Raw genomic sequence first — 19,817 nt, 5'->3', positions numbered from 1 at the left:
AACTGAGGCACAGAGAGGTTCTGTGATTTATCTAAGGTAGGGAGTAAGTGGAAGAGCCAAGGTATGAACTCTGAGTCTAGTCGATGCCTGAACATGGATCCCCTCACTTTGGACAAAAGGACAGTTTATGCTGGAAGACCTTCAGTGATGGGGAGCTCACCACCTCATTGATGAGTTCTCTTTGACATGCATCTCAGGTTCTCCCTATCAGTTCTGCTCACCCCACCCCCCCAACATGCTGCTCCTTGTTCTGCTTCTGGGGCCAAGGGGACCCTGTCTGACCCCACCTTCACAGAGCGACCCTTCAAGAACCTGCAAAGAAGAAAAATGATAGAAGGCAGAGAGGAGGAAAGGAGAAAGTGAGCCTAGAACTTGGGAACACTAAATCTTGGAGACTCAAGGTTTTCTTATCCAAATACCTCAGTTTTAATGGCCAAAAAATTGAACAGCAGAAAATGACTCGGCCAAGATCACCCAGCTGGTATCTGGGAAAGCAGTGTCCCTGGCTGCCTCTGGTGAACAGAGAAGACCCTCTTAGATTCCCTCAGCCCCCCCCCCCCATCCCAGTCAGACTTTGGAGACATTATAAAGGAGAAGGCCCCTGGGAGACTCAAAGGGCTCCCCCACCCTAGGTCGGAGATGTCAGGTCATCCCTACATGAACACAGATTTATCCCATGACTGGGCTGAGACCCAGAGACCCAGCCCAGCTGTCATCGGGATTGACCTTCCGCCCAGAAGTCTCTTCTCTCTTTTCTTAATAAACCCATCACTGCCCAGATGATTAGGCCAATTTTCTGACAGAGTCAAATTAAACCGTGAGAATGGCATTTGCTTCCCCAAGGCTTCCAGAGTTTTCCAAAACCACCTTGCATGGGGGTCCTTCCAGGGTCCCACAAGGACACGGTGGGGAGGTTGGCTCGCTCTCTTGTGTCTCTAGAAGCCAGGCCCAAGGTCCTTGGGGACCCTTCATCAGGGAGAGTGCCTCTCAAGGAGGGACTGTTTTATTCACCTACCCCCCCCAACACAAAAAATACACAGAATCTCCCAAGTAGATGATACCTCAAGGACCCTCTTGACCAACTTATACCTAAACAAGAATGTCCTCAGCAACAAATGCTCATCCAACCAGGATACCTTGTCGATGGGCAACTCACTACCTATCTCAATCCATTCTGGAATAGCTTTCCTAGGTAGGAAACATTTCCTGGCATCAGGTTAAGAGCTGCTTCTTCCTCTTGTCCCCTGTACTCTAAGCTCTGCCTGGTGGGGTCAGTCAGAATGAAGTGAACCCCTCCTTGATGGGTTACCCCTTCACACACATCTGCACTCTTCACATATATCCCTACACCATCATTATAACTAGCACCTATATAACCACGGTGGCGAGGATGCTGCACGATCAGGGTTAAGTGACCTGCCCAGGGTCACACAGTAAATGTCAAAGGTCAAATTTGAACTTGGGTCTCCATGACTCCAGGGCCGGTGCTCTACCCACTATGGTGCTTCCCCTATAAGGTATTTTTCATATAGTATCTCATTTGATCCTTCCAACAACCCAAAGAAGTAGGAACCACTATTGTTCCCATTTCAGAAATGTAGAAATGGAGCCCCAAGCAGATGAAGTGACTTGCCCAGGGTCATACAACCACCAAGAATCTCAGCTGGGATTCAAACTCAGCTCTTCCTCCCCGAGATTCAGTCACCATCAGCGAGCAGAAGGAAAGGGCACCCTAGGGGAGGAGAAGAGGCTTGAGGCCCTGTGGCTCCTGAGAGTGAACTGGCTTCCTGCCCAGTTAGTAGAAGTGAGTTAAACAAGAGCCACCCCCTCCCCAGACTTCCTGTGCCCTGTTCTGCCCAGCTGAAATCTGGGACAATGGAAAGAAGAGAGAAGGGAGGGGGCAGAGCTGGGTTCTCTATCTGTCACTGTGGGGTCTTGTATTAGTAGCTTCCTCTCCTTAGGCTTCAGTTTCCAATATTATAAAAAAAAGCTTGTATTAGATTAGAGGAGGAGCTCTTAACATGGAACAAGTGTTTAATAATTGGATCTTCATGACAACTCTGCATGTGGATGTTATTAATAGCCCCTTTTTACATTTTAGGAAACTGTGGCAAGCAGAGTTGAAGTGACTTGCCTAGGGTCATTCAGCTAGAAAGTGTCTAAGGCTGGATTTGAACTCAGGTCTGCCTGTCTCCAGATCCACTGTTCTAAAGTGGATCACTGATTTTATTTTTTAAAATCTTTCACTATAACTGGTATCTTTTGTAATCACCTGTATTTTATTTTGAGCATTAGCTTTGTCATGAGCATCAACAAACATTTATTAACCACTTACTGTGTACCAGGTCTCATACTAAGTACCAGAAGGCTAAGAACATTTACAAACTTGATTCTAAGAAGGGCTCTGCCTCTGGACTTAACCAAACCATGCCTAAGGTCCAGCTTGCAAACAAAGTGGCCCTTGGGCTGGGGTCTCTGGGGTTCTCTCAGCTTTGATTCCATGATTTTGGGGTCCAAGGCAGTGCCTCAGCCAAGCTAGACAGGAACAGAGAGATGTGAAGCCTGTGGGTCCTGTGCCCCTCCTGCCCCCCCACTTCTGAGAGGCTGCTACAACAGGGGCCTGCCCAATTAGCATAGTAATGAATGACTGCTGCAGCAATCAGAGGCAGGAGTTGGCAATGCCAAGGTGAAGCGCTTTCTGGAACATTGAAAACCCTTTCTGTGTGTGACCTGATTATTCATACCCCTAGCCCTACACCAGCTCCCCCAAACCCTAACTTCTCCTCTCGCCCCCTTCACAGTCCCCTTCCTGAGCCACACCTTCTCCAGAGTCCAGGATGCTCCAGGTAAGCCTCTCCTTACCCACTTTGAACCTGGCTGCCCACTCACAGAAGCCAGCTTCCTCCCAGACCATGTCCCGTGTTCCCTCCTTTGGGTTCCCACAGCCCTGACAGTTGGTATCACCATCCAACCTGGGAACTAGTGAGGAGTTGGGGGAATGAGATACTTTAGGAGACAGTGAGGGCCCCCCCCCCCCCATCTTTCAGTAGAGACTGGCGACTGTTTTCAGTGTGCCGTAGTTGGGATTCTTGGTCCATTATAGATTGGACTCCCGGGCAGCTCTGAGAGTCAAGGATGCTTTACCAGCCCAAGGAGCCTAATACATATTTACACAGCTTGAGGTCTGACCTTCCAGCAAAGCCCCCACCCGACTCGCCAAGGACACAGCTCAAACAACCTGTCTGGCTGTTTCCTTGTCTCATAATTAGCAACAACACGGTCTCGCTGAATGCTAAACAGACACTGCTAATGAGCTGCCGTCTAAAACTCCGTCTTGCCCGTCACCTGTCTGACCTGGAGATCCTGACCTCTTTCCCCACTGAGGAGAGTCGTCTCCAGGACGGGGAAGGAGTCAGGACCTTCAGGTCAGACAGGGCAGAGACCCAACGGGGTCAGGGATGGAAACTGGCCTCTCTGTCACTCTCCCCCAGTCCCCCACCTCCCAGGTCTGAAGAATCTGGCTAATGAATCCCTATTCCCCACATTAGCCCTTCCTGCCCTCTGCAGCAGCCTGAAGCCTCTACTCCTTCTTCTATCTATCCCCACTTCTTCTACCAAGGCCTTATCCTGGCCCCTTCCTCTGGGTTTCCAATTCAATCCCATCATTTATAAGACAGTCATGGCCCTCAGGGAGCTTCCATTCTCTGGGGAATAAACATGTACATGGAGAAATACTTTGGGGAGAGAAAAGAGAAGGGGGGGTTGCATGTGGGAGGTGTAGGGGGTCCAGGGGGAAGGGAAAATGAGGAGGGAGCGCACTCCAAGTCTGGGATGGCTTGTGCACTACTTCATATGCCCGGGATCTGAGTCGAGGTTTGATCTATCGGACCAAGGGACGGCTATGCTTTGTTCGGTCCCAGAGCAGTGGATGGACCGGAGCGGAGGTCTCCAAGCAGGGGCTGCAGATTCTATTTGGGGATTGCTTTCATTTAACTGGGGGGAGGGGATCCATCTCACAAATCCCGAGATGCTAGAAGGGCCCTTGAGATGATTAAGGCATGGTCAATCCTATAATCTTCTAGGGAAATCACATCATCCCAGCAGCCATACTGCCTCCCATGACAAAGATGCTACTGTCCTTGGTCCTGAAGGTTTGGGGAAAGGGAAAGAGGAAGGGAAAGAGAGCCTGCTGGGAGGTGTCCACAGGGAGGAGCAAATGAAAGGGGGAAAGGGGGACCAGCTGAGCTGGTCACTTCTGGGCACCTGATCAGAAAAGTGGGGTCAAAGGAAATGGAACCCAGAGAACCTATCTGGGAGCCAGCTACACCACATCCAGAAATGAGAGCAGCTCCAGCAGCTCCAGCAGCTTTGGGGGAAATAATAAGCTGGAGCTTGGGGTAGGCTTCAATCGTGGTGCCCCCATGGAAGGGAATTTAATTAGGGAAGAAGAGTCAAGGATCACCCCCAATAGCCCTAAGCTCATACTCCAGGGCTGCAGGGATTTATATCCTCATCAAGCCTTAAATGGGCCTTGGGGTGGATTCTCCCAATCACTTAATTTTGAACAAATCCCCAGGACCTTCTGTGGCTGCAGCAGAAGGGGGGAAGGTCAGGATGAGTCACAGCCCCCTGCTGCTGCTGCTATCACTACTACTACTACGACTACTACTACCACTGCTATCACTACTACTACTACCACTACTACCACTACTACAGCTACTGCTGCTGCTCAAACAGGGTGATTTGGTTTGGCCTGGAAATCTCAGCACAGAGGGTGGCAATAGCCCAGGGACCACCTCTCAGGAAACAAGAGATGGGTCAGCTGAGTGGAGAGTGGAGAAAGAGAATGAGAGCCCAAGGCTGAGAAAGGGAAGGAAGTAGGAATGGGGAGGGGGGGAGAGAGAGAGAGAGAGAGAGAGAAGGGAGAGAGGAGGGGGGGAGAGAGAGAAAAGGAAAAACAGCAGGAAGGGGGAGGAGAAAGAAACAAAGGAGCAAAGATATGAAGGGGACATTATCACTGGCAGACAGACAGTGTGGACAAAAAAGGGATGGCCAAAGAAGACAGGCAGACAGACAGACAGATAGACAGACAGACAGACACACACACACACATACTCGGACAGCAGCCAAGCAGCCAGGTGGGGAATGGGGGAGGGGAGATTGGTTAAGAATTACAGAGAAAGAAGAACTGGTGCCAGACCCAGAGAGCCAGGATATGGGGCCTGAGAGAATAAGAACCTCCCTGAGGGCTCCTGAAGGGCCCAAAGTTTTGTCCCAGAGAGATGCCACCTTCTGATCTCCCCCACAGTCTGGGGCTCTGGACCAGCACAGTCCTTTTTAATGATGCCCTTCCAGATGGGGCCAATGCTAGCTTTCCCCTTGGGCCACCCTGTGACACAGCTGGCACCTCTAAGATACAGATCAGCTGTGTCCTGTCCATTCCCCTACTCAAGGGTCAGAGTTCTAGTTCAGGGAGTAGATAACAGGAACAACCACAGAACAGGCCCCCAATCCCCCAAGTTTAGCAGGGTTCTGCTACCGCGGCCTCTTACAATGGCTCCTACCACCCCATCCCCCCCGCCCAGCGTGGCCAGACCCAGTTCTGGCTTCTCACAGAGGCAGCGATGCTGCCAGACTCAGAACACACTCACAGGTCATTCTAAGCAGGACTACGGTAAGTCCTCTGGGATAATCAATCCTGTGAGCTGAGTCTCACTGGGCACCCAAGTCAGAGGAGCCCCAGGGACTCTCCCAGACTTACAGATGACTGGGTGGTCTGTCTCTGCTTGCTGACCACCAAGAAGGGGTAACTCACTATCTTTTTGGGGAACCCCTTCCCCTCGAAAGCAGATCTTTGGCCTGGACACCCAAGTGCCAATTGGCTTCCCCCTCCATACTTCTGGTTTTTCCCTCTTCCATGGTCAGTCCAACCCTGAGTCTGTCCTTTTACAGGCTGATAATGCCTAGTTTCTGCAATTGTGACCACCTACTCCAGGCCCTTTCTGGTTTGCCAATGTCCTTCCTCAAATGGGGGCTTCCCCATGTGGTCCAACCAAGACAGAGAACAATCTAGAGGCCACTCCCCTTCTTCTGGACCTCAAATCAGATTATTGGGAGGGAACCATTTCACTGGTGTCTCACATCGAGCCTGTGGTCCATGCTGGGACAGCCCTCTGAGGTCATCCTGTCTGCCTTTCTTACCATACAGATGAAGAACATGAGAGCTACAGAGGGTCAGGGCTGCAAAGGGGCCCACCTGGGATTCTGACCCAGTCTCCAGGCCCAGACCTTCTCCAGGTTCTCTCTGATAGCTATTCCTGACCTCATTTTTTTCAGTGACTGCTCATTAACCTGGCCTAGAAACCAGGTTTCGAAGAGGCCCCTGGTGGCCTCAGGCACTCCTTTCCTCTTCATTGGTAGGGCAGTCCCTTCCAGAGGCTGGTTGTCCCTATATGTTTGCTCTGATTTTGACTGGCTGCTTCTAACCTTGGTCTCAGGTTCCCTCCAAGCCAGTTTGGTGTTTTGGTCATCTTTTCTGGCCTCAGGAGCTTCTCCCAGCCATATGCTCAGACACTACTGGGGGAGGTCTGCCTAGATCGGATGAGAGTCTGGACCAGAGGAGGAGGCCCCCTGAGGCAGAGGATCATAGCAGAGAGAGAGCCTGCCTTGGCATTAGGCTCCTGGTTCAAGTTCTGATTGATATAGCCTGTCTGTGTAATGCTAGCCAGTTCATTAGCCCCTAAGTTCCCACTCTGGTCTGCGAACTGGAGAGCAGGTGGGTCCTAAATTGGTAGAGGGAGTTTGCTGGCTGCTCTCCACCAGGAAATGACACGTCTAAATTAAAAAACAAAACAAAATAGTCACAAGTTATGGCAGTTCTTAAAAGGGGGCAGAAAAAGTCCTCCCATTTTACAGATGAGGAAACTAAGGCCCAGAGGGAAGTAAATGGTCATGGTCACACAGAAAATGTTAGAGCTTAGACTCTAGCTTGGCTTTCCTGCCTCCCATTCTAGAGGTGTGATATGAAGCTGCCAAGTAGCCAACAAAGTGGGGGCTGTTGGGAGATGGGGAACATCTAATAGACTTGGGTCAGAGGATTTTTTTCCTTCTCTTTCTCTCAGGCTATCTGAAATCGTGATACCACTAAGTCAATGGAACACCTCTCCAAGTCTCAGGGACAGTGGGGAGGGCTCAGCCCAATTCTCCCCAGAAGAGCCTCCATCTCTCTACATGAAGAGGCACAAGATCTGGGTTCAGATCTCCTCTCCTCAAGAGAACTGTCAATGAACCCCCAGCTCACAAGGATCACCCCTTTCTTGGAACCTAGAGAATCAGACTGGGGGTAGGTCCTCTTCAATGGGTAGCCCCAAAGATTCAAGGATGAAACCGAGGGTGGGTGACTTGCCCAAAATCACCCAGGGATCTCATAGCAGATTCTGGTCTCTAGATTTCCAAGCTATTATTCTACCCACTCAACCATCCTATCTCCTTACAGACTATCTCACAGCAAAAGGCTAAAATTAAAGTCAGGGAGTCCTTCAACAACCTAAATTCTTCAAGGTTAGAGATTACCAAGGGTGGCAGCTGAGATGGCCATGGGAAGGGGCCAGGCCAGCTAGGGAGGTGGGAGGAGCAGATCTCTCTTTCTCTGTCTCTCTGTATGTCTTTGTCTGTGTCTGTGTCTCTCTGTGTCTGTGTGTATGTGCCTCTGTCTCTCTCTGTCCGTTTCCTTTTTGTTTCTCTCTGTCTCTATATGTCTCTCTCTCTCTGTCTCCCCCTCTATTTCTGTCTCTTTCTATAGATCTGTGTCTATCTGTGTCTCTATGTCTCTGTCGATCCCTCTCTATCTCTCCCCCCCAGTTGCTAGGCAACTAGGAAACCAGCTGGACAAGCCTTAACAATGAATGTCTCTGACTCTCTTGATCGTGACCCAGAGAAAACAGCAGCCCCTTCTCACTCCCCACTCCCCCCTCTGCCTTTACAGAAGCCCCTGGCTGAAGCCCGGGCCCTTGGGCCTGGCCCTCTTCTTTCAAGGCAGAACTGTTGCTCTAACTAACATCTCCCAATCCTCTGTAATCCAACAAGAACTCCCGCCTCCTGACATATGTTTGCTTTGAGATTGAGGGGACTTGAGAGCAAAGTCAAGGTGGGCAGACAAAAACTCTTCCCTCGAGAGGCCCTCCCTGGTCACCACCTTTGGGCTAAGGGAGCTTGGAGGCTCCTCTGGGAGTGAGGAGCTAGAAAGTCCAAGCAGCATCTCCTTCCATTCCAAACTTCAGTTCCTGAATATTTATTCAGAAACATTAGGATATAAGAACCTCAGAGGTCAGGGAGCCAGAGAAACTTCAGAACAAGGAACGTCACAACACTGGAAATGTCAATTAGGAGAGGAGGGGTTTTGATCACTTAGCACAAACATAATATCTTACAGATGAGGAAACTGAGACCAAAGGGAGGGAACAATATACTGAGGTCTTTGGTGAGTGACTGGCAGAGCCAGTATTTGGGCCTCCAAGGACTGTTCCCATCGTTGGTCTGTCTTTGCCCAAGTCTCCCACCATCCCAAGTCCTCCTCCCTGCCGTTCTGTCTCATGTCTCCCCCACCAGGTGCTCCAGTACTCACTGCAGGTAGCCTCAGACTCGTCAGACCCATCAGAACACTCCTCCTCCCCATCGCATTTCCAGCGTTCTGGGATGCAGTGCCCATTGTTACAGGTGAAGTCACTGTCTGTGCAGGTCTTCTTGGCTGCAAAGGAAAAAGAGAAGAGAAGGTTTAGAGGCAAGGGCTGAGATGGGATGGATGACACTGAAATGGAAAGAACCAAGAATGTGGCCAGCCCATGCAGGAACAAGGCAGCATCCTATAGGGCATCCCCAGGGCCTAACTCCTCCAGCACTAAATGACTCAGATTCTGCAACTTCTCAAACATCTTCTTATCCAATTCTTGGGTGACATATTTGTCCAAGATGAACTTTCCAAGAGAAACTTTCATCGAAACCAACAGTTCTTGGGAAGTCTACTACTGCTAGAGCCAAGGCCCTGAGCCCAGCATTGTTGAGGAAGAAAGAAAGGATAATTGGGCACTTTTGTGATTCGGATACTAATTGTTTCAAACCAAAAGTTGAGTCAATGGAAGAAATAACAACGAACACTTAGCTAGTGCTTCCCCCATCACGGCCCTTGGAGTTAGGTGATATATCGTTCCCCCATTTCACAGATGAAAACTGAGGTTGAGACAAGAAAAGACCTGGTAATCAGTTGATAATTGAGGGATTCAGACTCAGGACTCTTGGCTTCAAGTACTGCATTCTTTCAGAATTGGAAGAGATCTCAGAGGTTAGTTAGTCGAACTCCTATCCACCAAAGGATGGAGGAAAGAATGGGGCATATGACTTGAAACAGTTCTGCCTCACATAAATCCAATTTACGTACAAGTCAAGGCCCATACCCCAATGGCCAGTGTATATGTGAAAAGTCACATTTGAACTTTAGCTTCCTGCCTCTTAGGCCGGTTCCTCAAACCCCTTCCCATGCTCTGCAGAGACAGGCCTGTGATTGTGACTCCACTGTGGGGACACTTCTGTAAATCATCCCCCCCCACTTCTCTCAGGGTTCTCTTGTTTCTAAGGTATCTGCACGGGACAGGAGAGTTGCCTTGGGTTACACAATGGAAACCTTGTTCTTGCCCCTTTCCTCCACAACCAGACATCTTCTGAGACACTTGCCCCAGGAAGGCCTCTCTATACAAATGGCCTGGCCAGGAAGGGTCCCTTCAGTGAGTACCTGACAGGACCCTGCTGGGGGCTTTGTCTGGTCCCAGACACTGGCACACAAGAGCTGTCTGCTTTGGTGACAGAGGCTGGCGCTGGGGGACAGGGGGAGGGGTGGGGGAAACATTCCCTGAAGAACATACCCCCTCTTCCTCTCCAAATCTGGGTTAGAATGAGAGGAGCAGTTCAGTCTGGTCAAAACACACCCTCCAAAATGGAGGACATTGGGAATGTCCTGAAGATGTGTCTTCCCCCAACCAAGTTATTCCCAAGAGCTATTGATTTATTTGCATGTTATTTGCATATCATTTACATGCACTGTAGCTATGTACTTGAACAATGATTTAAGGAACACTGATTGAGACAGCCAGTGTGACCTTGGGCAAATAATCTCTTTGGGCTCCGGTTTTCTCATCTGTCAAAGGAGGCTGCAGGACTGGAGGGGTTTCTGGGGTCTCAGAATCTAGGCACAGGGCTCAATGATGGGCAGGACAAGGGGTGCAAGGAAAAGCAACAGGTTGGTCCCTGCCCTGGAGGTCTGACCACAGAGGGGGCAGGCTGGCAGGATAGAAGGGAAGGGAGAGAGACATAGACTCTCTGTGCTAAGAGAGACTTTAAAGGATAGGGATGTCAGAACTGGAAGGGGCCTTAGAACAGGAGATATCAGATCTGGGAGGGCCCTTAAGAGATCAGCTGTCCAAGACCCTAACTGGGGAAACTAAGACTCAAAGAAAAGGTCACTTGTCTGGTTTCACTGGAGTTTAGCTGACAAGTGAGAATCTGAACCCAGATTTCTGTACCCCCAATCCAAGCCTTCCTTATGAATCAGGGCTGGGAGTTGATCATTGCTACAATGTAGCTGTTACTGTGTACATTGTTCTGCTTCTGTTCACTTCACTTTGCATCAGTTCATCTAAATCTGTCTAAATTTTTTTCAAACCATCCTGCTTGTCATTTCTCAAAGCACGGTGGTCACAAACAAATTCCACACCTTGTTTGCCTCTAGACCTATGGTAGTACCACTAAGTCAAAGGGGTATGCACAGTTTTTTAGCCCTTTGGGCATAGTTCCAACTTGTTCTCCAGAATGGCTGGATCCCTTCACAACTCCACCAAAAATGTATTAATTTCTCAGTTTTCCTACATCCCCTCCAACTTTATCATTTTCCTTTTCTGTAATTTTAGACAATTTGATGCAACTCTCTCATTTTTTACAGATGGAGAAACTAAGACAATGAGACAATTAGTGACAGCATCATAGGAATCACAGATCTAGAACTGGCAAGGACCTTAAAAGCTATCTATTATAAATCCTCCATTTTACAGAAAAGGCAATTAGGTGGTACAGTGGATACAGCATTAGATTTTAGAATCATGAACATCCAAGTTCAAATCAACCTCTGTTTATCTCACTGTTTTCATGTATAAAATTTTAGGTTCTTAAATTCGGTCCCTTCAAATCTATAGGCACTTAAGTATTTATTGATTAAATGACTGAATGAAGGGTCAAGATTCACACAGACTGTAAGCATTAGAAGTAGGATCTGAATCCAGAACCTCTCCCTCCAAAGCCAGTACTCTTCCCATCTTGCCTCCTTTTTGTTCCATGGAACATGTATTTTTTTTCTTTTTCCTTTTTTTTTTTTTTTAGGTTGCAAGGCAAATGGGGTTAAGTGGCTTGCCCAAGGCCACACAGCTAGGTAATCATTAAGTGTCTGAGGCAGGATTGGAACCCAGGTACTCCTAACTCCAGGGCCAGTGCTCTATCCACTGCGCCACCTAGCTGCCTCTAGGAACATGTATGTTGTATCTGTTTAGAATGTAAGCTCCTGTTTTTTCTTCCTTTATATCCCCAGATTTTAGTGTAGGGTTTAATAAATGCTGACTACCTGTCAAGGGATGGTGGGATTATATTCAAAAATGAAAATTATATAGAAAACAAAAAGCATCAATAAAAGATATTTTTTTAAAAAAGTTTTATACAGTTTAGAAAAGAGACTTGAGCCCTGTCTTTGAGCAGTTCATAGTTTAGTGAAAGCACCAAGGTGAAGAAAAGAACACTGGAGCATCCCACTGCCTTTTAACAGCCCCCCTCCCCCCAACCCTTCAGGAAGGCCCTGTCAGGACAACACTGTGGAGGCTTCCTTGGTGTGTCCTGATCCTGCCCAAACACCACCACCCACTAGCCCTCCCAATGCCCTTACATAAACAGGTCAGCTGCCAGACAACAGCCGCCTCTATGTCTGGGCCCAGTGGAATGTTAACCCTGGTCTCCCTGGCCCTCAAGAATATTATATAATCACTGATGATATCATAATCCTGTCCCATAGCAACCAGGCAGTTGGAACAAAAGAACCCAGTTTCAATCCCCTACCCCACTCCCAGACGGACAAAGAAAATATTATTTATCTGACCCTGTCCAAAATGAAGAGGTAGCTGATCTGAAAAAGAAAGGCCCAAGCTCTGCTCTCTACTTGTTCTATGACCTTGGGCTGGTCATGTCCCATCTTGGAAGGTCAGGGATGCGAGGGACTTAGTTATCTCTACTGGGAAATGGGAATAACTCTGCTTGTTTCAAGGTGACCTAGAAAACATTAGATCTAGGGGGGAGGGGATAATTCTAGAGGTCGAGCTAGAAGAACCCACCACCAAGTCCTAACTTTTTTATATTATAGTCGAGGAAACAGGTCCAAAAAGAATTTGAGGTCACAGATCTGTATCTAGAAATGGTTTCAGAAGTCACTGAGTCCATCTCTGTTATTTTACGGAGAAGGAAACTGAGGTCAAGAGAGACTTACTCAGATCCACCTCTTTAAGAGACAAGATCCTTGTATCATAGATGAACACCTAGAGATCAAATAATTTAAACTTCTCATTTTACAAATGGGGAAACTGAGACCAGGGAGATGTAGTGCCTAGGATACACTCCCTCTTTATCCTTACTTCATAAAGTTCCTCTGTTCCTTTAAAATGCTATTTATACATCAGTAATAAAAGCAGAGGAGGGACGCAGACAGAGAAAATACCCAGAGCCATGAGATGGAGGGTATTATTTGTGGAATGGCCAGCAGGTTGGTGTCACTACTTCAGAGAGTATGTGTTGGGAGGTGGACTATACGAAGGTAGAAGGGGGCTAGGTCATTCAAGGCTTTGAAGGTCAAGCAGAGAATGCTGTATTTGATGCTAAAGACAATGGAGAGTCATTGGAGTTTGTAGAATAGAGGATGACATGGTCGAACCGATGTTCTTCTTATGCAGTACTGAATCCAAAGTAAAATGAGGTCACATTTTGTTCATTATGAATCCTAGTTTTATGACTTGGGTGAATTTACCTCTCTAAGGCTCACATTACTAGTCTGCAAAGTGGGGAAAACGAGAGTCAAACTACCTACCTCATCAAGATGCTGCAAAGAAAATGTCTTATAAACTGTAGATTGCTATAGAAATTTGTTATTAATAAAATGAATGGCTTTGTAAAATGTCAAGTGCTCGAATGAGTAAAATGGTTTCTTATTATCAAGGAAGTGGCTCTGGGCCTCAGTTTCCTGCTCTGTAAAATGGGGGAAGGCACTGTAAGTCATATATCCTAAGAAGGTAAAAAAACCAGAAGAATCCAACATAGTCCAAACTATAGCAGCAATTTTTTTTGTGATAGCAAAGCCCAGGAAATAAAGTAGACACCCATCCATCGGGCCATGGTTGAGCAAGCTGTGTGAATGTGATGATCTTATTTTTACGCCATAAAAATAAGTAGAATACAGAGAGAGAAGCACGGGAAGACTGAACAAGAATTGATGCAGAGTGAAATCAGCAGAACCAGGAAAACAACATACCCAGTCACTACAACAGCGTAGGAAAGACCAGGAAAAGGAAACTGAAATTATAACAGCCACTACAACAGCATAGGAAAGACCAGGAAAAGGAAACTGAAATTATATCAGCCGTGCACTGTTTGGGAGAACAGATCATTGAACCAAGTACTCCCCCCCCCCCCCTTTGTTTTTATGGAGAGGAAGACCACTATAGGACGAGAGAGCTGCCTGGGCTAACAGACATACTTGCTTTGTGGTTGATTTTTTTTAATGGTCTTTGGATATACCTCCAGTGCCTGACAATAATAAGACATTAAAAATTCTTATTAACTGATTGAAAGGTGTTCATTAGGTAACAGTGGGATCACAGACATCACCCCAAAAAAGACACCAATAAAACCTAAAAAAATTTAAACTGGGGGTGGCTAGGTGGCACAGTGGATAGAGCACCAGCCCTGGAGTCAGGAGTACCTGAGTTCAAATCTGGCCTCAGACACTTCATAATGACCTAGCTGTGTGGCCTTGGGCAAGCCACTTAACCCCATTTGCCTTTCAAAAACCTAAAAAACCTTTAAACTGAATTTGAGTTCTGAGCTCTCTTTGAGCTCCACAACTTATTAGCTGATTGATGGTCTCAGCCCCTGAGAAAGGATTGAATCCAGAAAAGCAAGAGAAGCAGAGACTCATAATATCCAGGTCAATGTGGAAAATTCAGGATTGGAACCATATGCACAGGACGCAAGATTGTCTATATATGGTTTGGTTTTGCTCATTTATGGTGTAAACTGAATGGGACCTGGTACGGTCTGTCTTAAAGTTTGTTTATGGTGTAAAGCAAATGGGACCTGGTTCAATCTATTACTCCAAAAGAAAGGCAAGAGGGGCAGGAAGTCTGGGAAGGGGTACATATGGTCCCAAACGGACTTCCCAATGGGCCACTAGCCAAGTATAGGCTGACTCCAGAGTGAGAGAGGTGTGGTGATCCACACAGGTAGCATGGATATGAGGATGATGAAAATCCAACAGCCGGGCCTACCTAGAGGACTTTCCATCCATTCTCAATCAGACCTAATCTTTATCAGAAGCTTGGTAAGGAGGAGTCATTCCTACTTCCACTTCAGAGATGAGTAAGCCAAGGCTCAGAAAGATCAGGGGAGACTTGGCGATGCACAGAAGTGGAATTCGAATCCAGGTCTTCCCAATTTCAGGGTCAGTACTCCAGTCCCTTTTCCCACTGTCTCACAGTTGATGTCGGGGCTCCCCTCTCTATGGGATGAACCCCAAAGATCATCCTGAATCTTCCCTCACCATAGGCCTTTAGGAGAATTTTCTGAGATACAAGCACCTTGATTTACCTGCCAAGAACAGTTCTTTGGATTGCTTCCCATCTCCTGAGTGGGGAAACCACTTCTAAGCACCTTGTGTCAGAGATGGGCAGGACTTTAGATAGCGTATACCATGACTCTCTGTTTACAGGAAAGGAAACTGAGCCAGAAAAGGCAAGTAATTTGCTCAAGGTCACGCAGCAAGTTCATAGCAGAGCAGGAAATAGAATATGTAACTCTCCTGAGTCCTGGTCATGCTCTCTTCCATCACAGTTCCAAAGGACAAGGAATTTTAGAGAGATCTGCAAGAACCCTCAAGTCATGGGATCCTAGATTTGGACATAGAAAGACCCTTGTAAGCTGAGTGTGCCACACCTGAAGAGGAGGTGTCCAAACCTCTCTCCCACCTCTGCCATTCTACATTCTAAGGTCTCTACTAGATCTGAGGCCCCTGCCAGCTCCGACATTCTCTGTTCTGAGGCCCTTTCTGACAGTCACTTTCTAATATTCTCTATTCTAACATTGTTCCGAGGTCTCTTCTGGCCTTGCCATTCTTCGATTCTGCAATTCCACAACGACTGCTTCCCCTCTGTGAGTGTCTGCCAGACCCCTCTGCGTTACCAAGACAACCCAAGCCAGCAGAATTCCAATTACCTTTGGGGGGCTCCAGTAGAGCCCACTCCCCTGCTCGCTGCCTGGGCAGGCACATTCAGATGCCTGTCCAAGAAAGGACAGCAACTATTAAACCATCACCCTGGTCAATGCGACTGTCTGGGGAAATGCCATTTGGCCACGGGAACAAAAAGGAGGGAGCAAGGGGAGGAGGAGAGACTCATCACAGGCACGTACATTCAAACACACGTGCATACACACACACACACACACACACACACACACACACACACAGGAAATCTGCCTTATTCATTCACACCCAGCCTCTCATGCAGTGACAGGGAAGCCAGGGCCATAGGACAATCATCCCTCTCCTTCCTCAGTTCTGTCCCCTCCGTCCCAAAGCATCTTTCCAGGGCCTCCACACACCCTGGGAGAAAGGCAGGCAGATGGCAGAGGTCTCGATCTCCTGAAGGGCAATTGGCAGTACAAGGCAGGTTCTGGCCTGGAGCGTGGGCAAACAGTCCTGGCTGTTCAAAGAAACTTGAGGGAGCTTTCCATGAAGTCCCTCATTCAACCCTGGAAAGAAGTGACCCCCAGAGGGGAGCAGGGGTCACCTGGGCTGACCTCTCCGTCCTCTCTGTGTCTCCTTTGTCTAGAGAAGTCAGAGGTCATGATCTCATTTGTCAATGGCAGAACCTAGTCTAGATGATCACAAAGTATTCAGAGATCAGAATGTGGTCAGAGATTTTGAGCTGGAAGGATCTTAAGAGGTCAGCTAGTCCGATGAGGTGGGATGCCATATGAGGGGAGTGGGTCAACCTCTAGAAGACTAAAGGCCTAAAGCAAATCTAAATATAGGAGCAGCTAGGTGGCGCAGTGGATGGAACACTAGCCATGGAATCAGGAAAACTTGAGTTCAAATCTGGTCTCAGACACTTAATATTTACTTAGCTGTCACATAACCCCATTACCCTGCAAAAACAATAACAAAAATCTAAGACTAGTCCAACTTCCCAGGGGTGGAGGTGAGGGGGCGACACTCTGTTCCTTATCTAGGCTGCAGAGATGCCCCCATCTCTCAATTTGAAGAATTCCTGGATTCCGCCTAAGGGAGGACCATCTCTATGGCATTGCCCATGCATACAACTTCATTCAGCTAACATCAATTTATCAGTCAACTAGTATGTTTCCAATACTTAAAACAGGAAGGTCATTACAACAGCTTCACCGAGTTTACAGGTAAAACCCCTAAAATGAGATGGCGCAGAATGATGAGGGGCACCATGTCATGGAAGAAGGGTAGACCTTGGGGTGAAGTCACATGCTGAATATGACTCATCAGAATGACGAATCAGATGAATTAATGATCTGCATTTGGTGGAGGGAGTTTACACATTGGGAGCTTTTTCCTCCACTCCAAACGCAGGTATAGAAAATGTATTAAGTCCTCAGATTCTGAAAGTTCAGAGAGATCTCAGACAGGATAGCTTGAGAAGAAATGCATCCATTCCCAGCTTTGGTGCTGGGGCTGAGCTGAGAAACCATCTATGCTAATGTCTTTGTCCTGCCCTCCCGGGAGGGGGAGAGTTCAGGCCCACCATCATTAATCAGAGCGTGACATCTGAATTTGCCTTCCGCCAGGACCTCCTCAAACCCTCCCAACTCAGAAGTAAAGAAAAAAAAAAAGAACATAGAGGCACCGGGGAGATGGTCAAGATGCTATGGCCTGGGAAAAAGCCCAAAACATGGGGGTGGGCAGCAGACGGGGGGAGCAGCCCATTTTCTCTAAAGACTTCCTTACATTACCCCATGCCTTTTCCCTTTGCTTTTCTGCCCCTGACCTTTCCTTCTTGCGGAATGCCCATCATAATTCACCAAGGCATCAGATGAGGACAAAATAGAGTATTGAATCCATTCTGGTCAGTTCACAGTGGAGGGAATTGATGTTCAGAGAGGATAAGAGACTGGTCCAAGGTCACACAAGGAATTCATCCTGTCTCTGAAGCTAGGGCTCTTTTTGTGGCACCACACTGCCTCCAAAGAAGAGATGATGGGCCAAACAAGTCCCAGAATAGAGAGTGATCTCCAAAAACTCCTGCCAGCCTAGCATTTCATCTTCCTCTAAAATTTCTATCTTTCTCAGCCAAAATGCAAAGGGAAAAAAGTCACTATTTTTATCCCCCCCTGGCCTTCTGACTTTCTGGAAGTTTTGACTCTCAGGACAAAGAATAGCGACCAAAAATTGGGACCTAATAACTTCTTGCCTCTTGAATTTTTTTTTAGTGGATATCAAGAATGGGTGGATCTTGAAGGAAAATGGCACCTGGCTTCATGTACCTTGTCCTCCACGCACCCACTCATCAACAATGATTAAGCCCTTAATATGTGTTAGATACAGCATAAGGTCACTTGTGAAGCAGGCCCTGCCCTCCATAAGCTTACACTCCATTGGGGACAGAGGGAAGAGAGTTACAGCATGGGCACAACTTAGTAGATAGTCATTTCAAGTGGGAGAAAATACTGCCAAGTTGGCAATGGCTTCCCAAAGGGGAAGGAGGTCCTTGATTGGCTTTGCAAGGACACACCTTTGTGAATCTCAAACTGACTGGAAATAGGCCATTATATCCTTGAACCGGGATCTCTCAAGGTTACATGGGGTCATGGGCTAGTGCCCTGGAAGCAGTGCTGCATGAACCAAGTGTTAAGACCCTCCTCTCTGAGGCTCTATCTCCCCTCCCCCCATGCCACACTGACTTTCTTCAGAAGAAAAATTAAATACAATTAATTTTCAGAGTCTATACTTTGGATGGTAGCCAATTCAGTTTATCTAGACTGGGCATGAATGCTGATGTTGAAGTGAAATGAGTCATTTGTACCAGGATCTCTCCAGAATCTTTAAGTTGGGGAGACGGTTCTCAGAGGTCACCTAACCCAATACTTTCCTGACCCATCAATCCCTTCTATGACATCTCCGATAAGATTCCATGTCTTGGCCAACACTGAGGACCTCCTGGTGCCATCCTCAGAAAGGCAGACCTAGGGCTTCCCACAGTCTGAGCCCAGCCCCCAGCAACCGGTTAGTGAAGCCGGCCGTCCCGTGGTGCTTCCCAACCTGCGGCCCCAGACGTCGCCAAGGGATGCCTGGGCTCTTCCTTGGGAATGCCAGGCTCCCTGGAGCTGCTCTCAGCTGTACCTTTGGCATGACAAAGATGGAAGCCTTCCCTGGACCTCTGACAAAGGCGTCTTCCCTTCCCTGTGATTTGTGGGAGGGGCACTATTCAGCTCCTGACAGCTCAGGGTGATGGACTGACCCAGCCCCTGGTGGCCTCCGGCCCCAAAAGGGGCCCCTCAGGCTGGCGCCAGCCAAGGAATGCCGCAGCATCTTGGGCCTGGGGGGAAGAGTCAGCTTCCAAGTCAGGCCATAAGTTTTCTCTCTGCTGATAATTCACAAGGTAACCTTGAGTCCATCCGCTCTCCCCTTCAGACCTCAGTACCCTCCCCCTGGCCCTGACAAATGATCTCAAAGACCCCTTCCTATCCAGATATTTTGTTAGTCTATGACAATTCCATGCCATTGATACCAGAAGCTATAAAGTCCCCTGCCTAATTCTATTCACAGAAGACCGGATTGCTGGGGGGATAAGGGGGAAAGGAAGAGGCCTTGGTGTTGTCTAATCTAAGTCTCCCATTTTACAAAAAAGCCAACAAGGTCTGAGAGCTTAAGGGACTTGCCGGCTCATTCAGTCAACTTTGATCAAATGAGTCCTATCTTCAGGCTTGTGACGTCCTCAGGATAAGCACACCCTCTGTTACAGACTGCAGCCCACCTGTCCAGCCTTACCCTGTGTGAGCCTAGTCTGTAGATGTGACACCTGCCCTGTCCCCAAGGAGCCCAGAATCCAGTGGCAGGGCGGGGGGGGGAGGTCATGGAGAGAAACTCTGAGTAACAAATGTCTTAAAGCGGTCTCAGAGCCAGGAAGGCCTCAAGTCTCACCTCTTACTCATTCTGTGTGACCTGAGTGAGTCATCTGACTTCCCTGGCCCTCAGTTTCCCAATCTGTAAAATGAGGCTCCTCTAACAGCCAAGACCTAAGCTGTAGGCTCCTCCATGTCAATCCAATGCCCCTTTTAAGGATTAAATTTGTTGGAGGGCTGCTGTGGGCAGAGTTCTCCAATCCTTCCCCATCCACAGAGGAGCTGAGGAACCAGGCTTTATTTTTTTTACCTTGCTTTCTTGTCCTTTCAATCTTTGAGAAGAAAAACCATGGTTTCAGCAAGATTAAAGAAGGGTCAGC

General features: G+C 47.9%; 1 protein-coding gene across 7 annotated transcripts in view; it reads right to left on the bottom strand.

Annotated features, from left to right (window-relative positions):
• Window positions 1–19,817, bottom strand: part of LRP8 (LDL receptor related protein 8) — a 114,225-nt gene that overhangs the window by 35,461 nt on the left and 58,947 nt on the right. For all 7 annotated transcript variants that reach the window (XM_074221389.1, XM_074221390.1, XM_074221391.1 and 4 more), the window contains exon 3: window positions 8,624–8,746. In XM_074221389.1, the coding sequence (XP_074077490.1) occupies window positions 8,624–8,746 (123 nt within the window). The remainder of the gene's footprint in view (window positions 1–8,623; window positions 8,747–19,817) is intronic.

Source organism: Macrotis lagotis, chromosome 2, assembly GCF_037893015.1.
Source record: "Macrotis lagotis isolate mMagLag1 chromosome 2, bilby.v1.9.chrom.fasta, whole genome shotgun sequence".
Lineage (NCBI taxonomy): Eukaryota > Metazoa > Chordata > Mammalia > Peramelemorphia > Peramelidae > Macrotis > Macrotis lagotis.
Note: the sequence above shows the minus strand (reverse complement) of the source record. Positions and strands in the feature narration are given on the sequence as shown.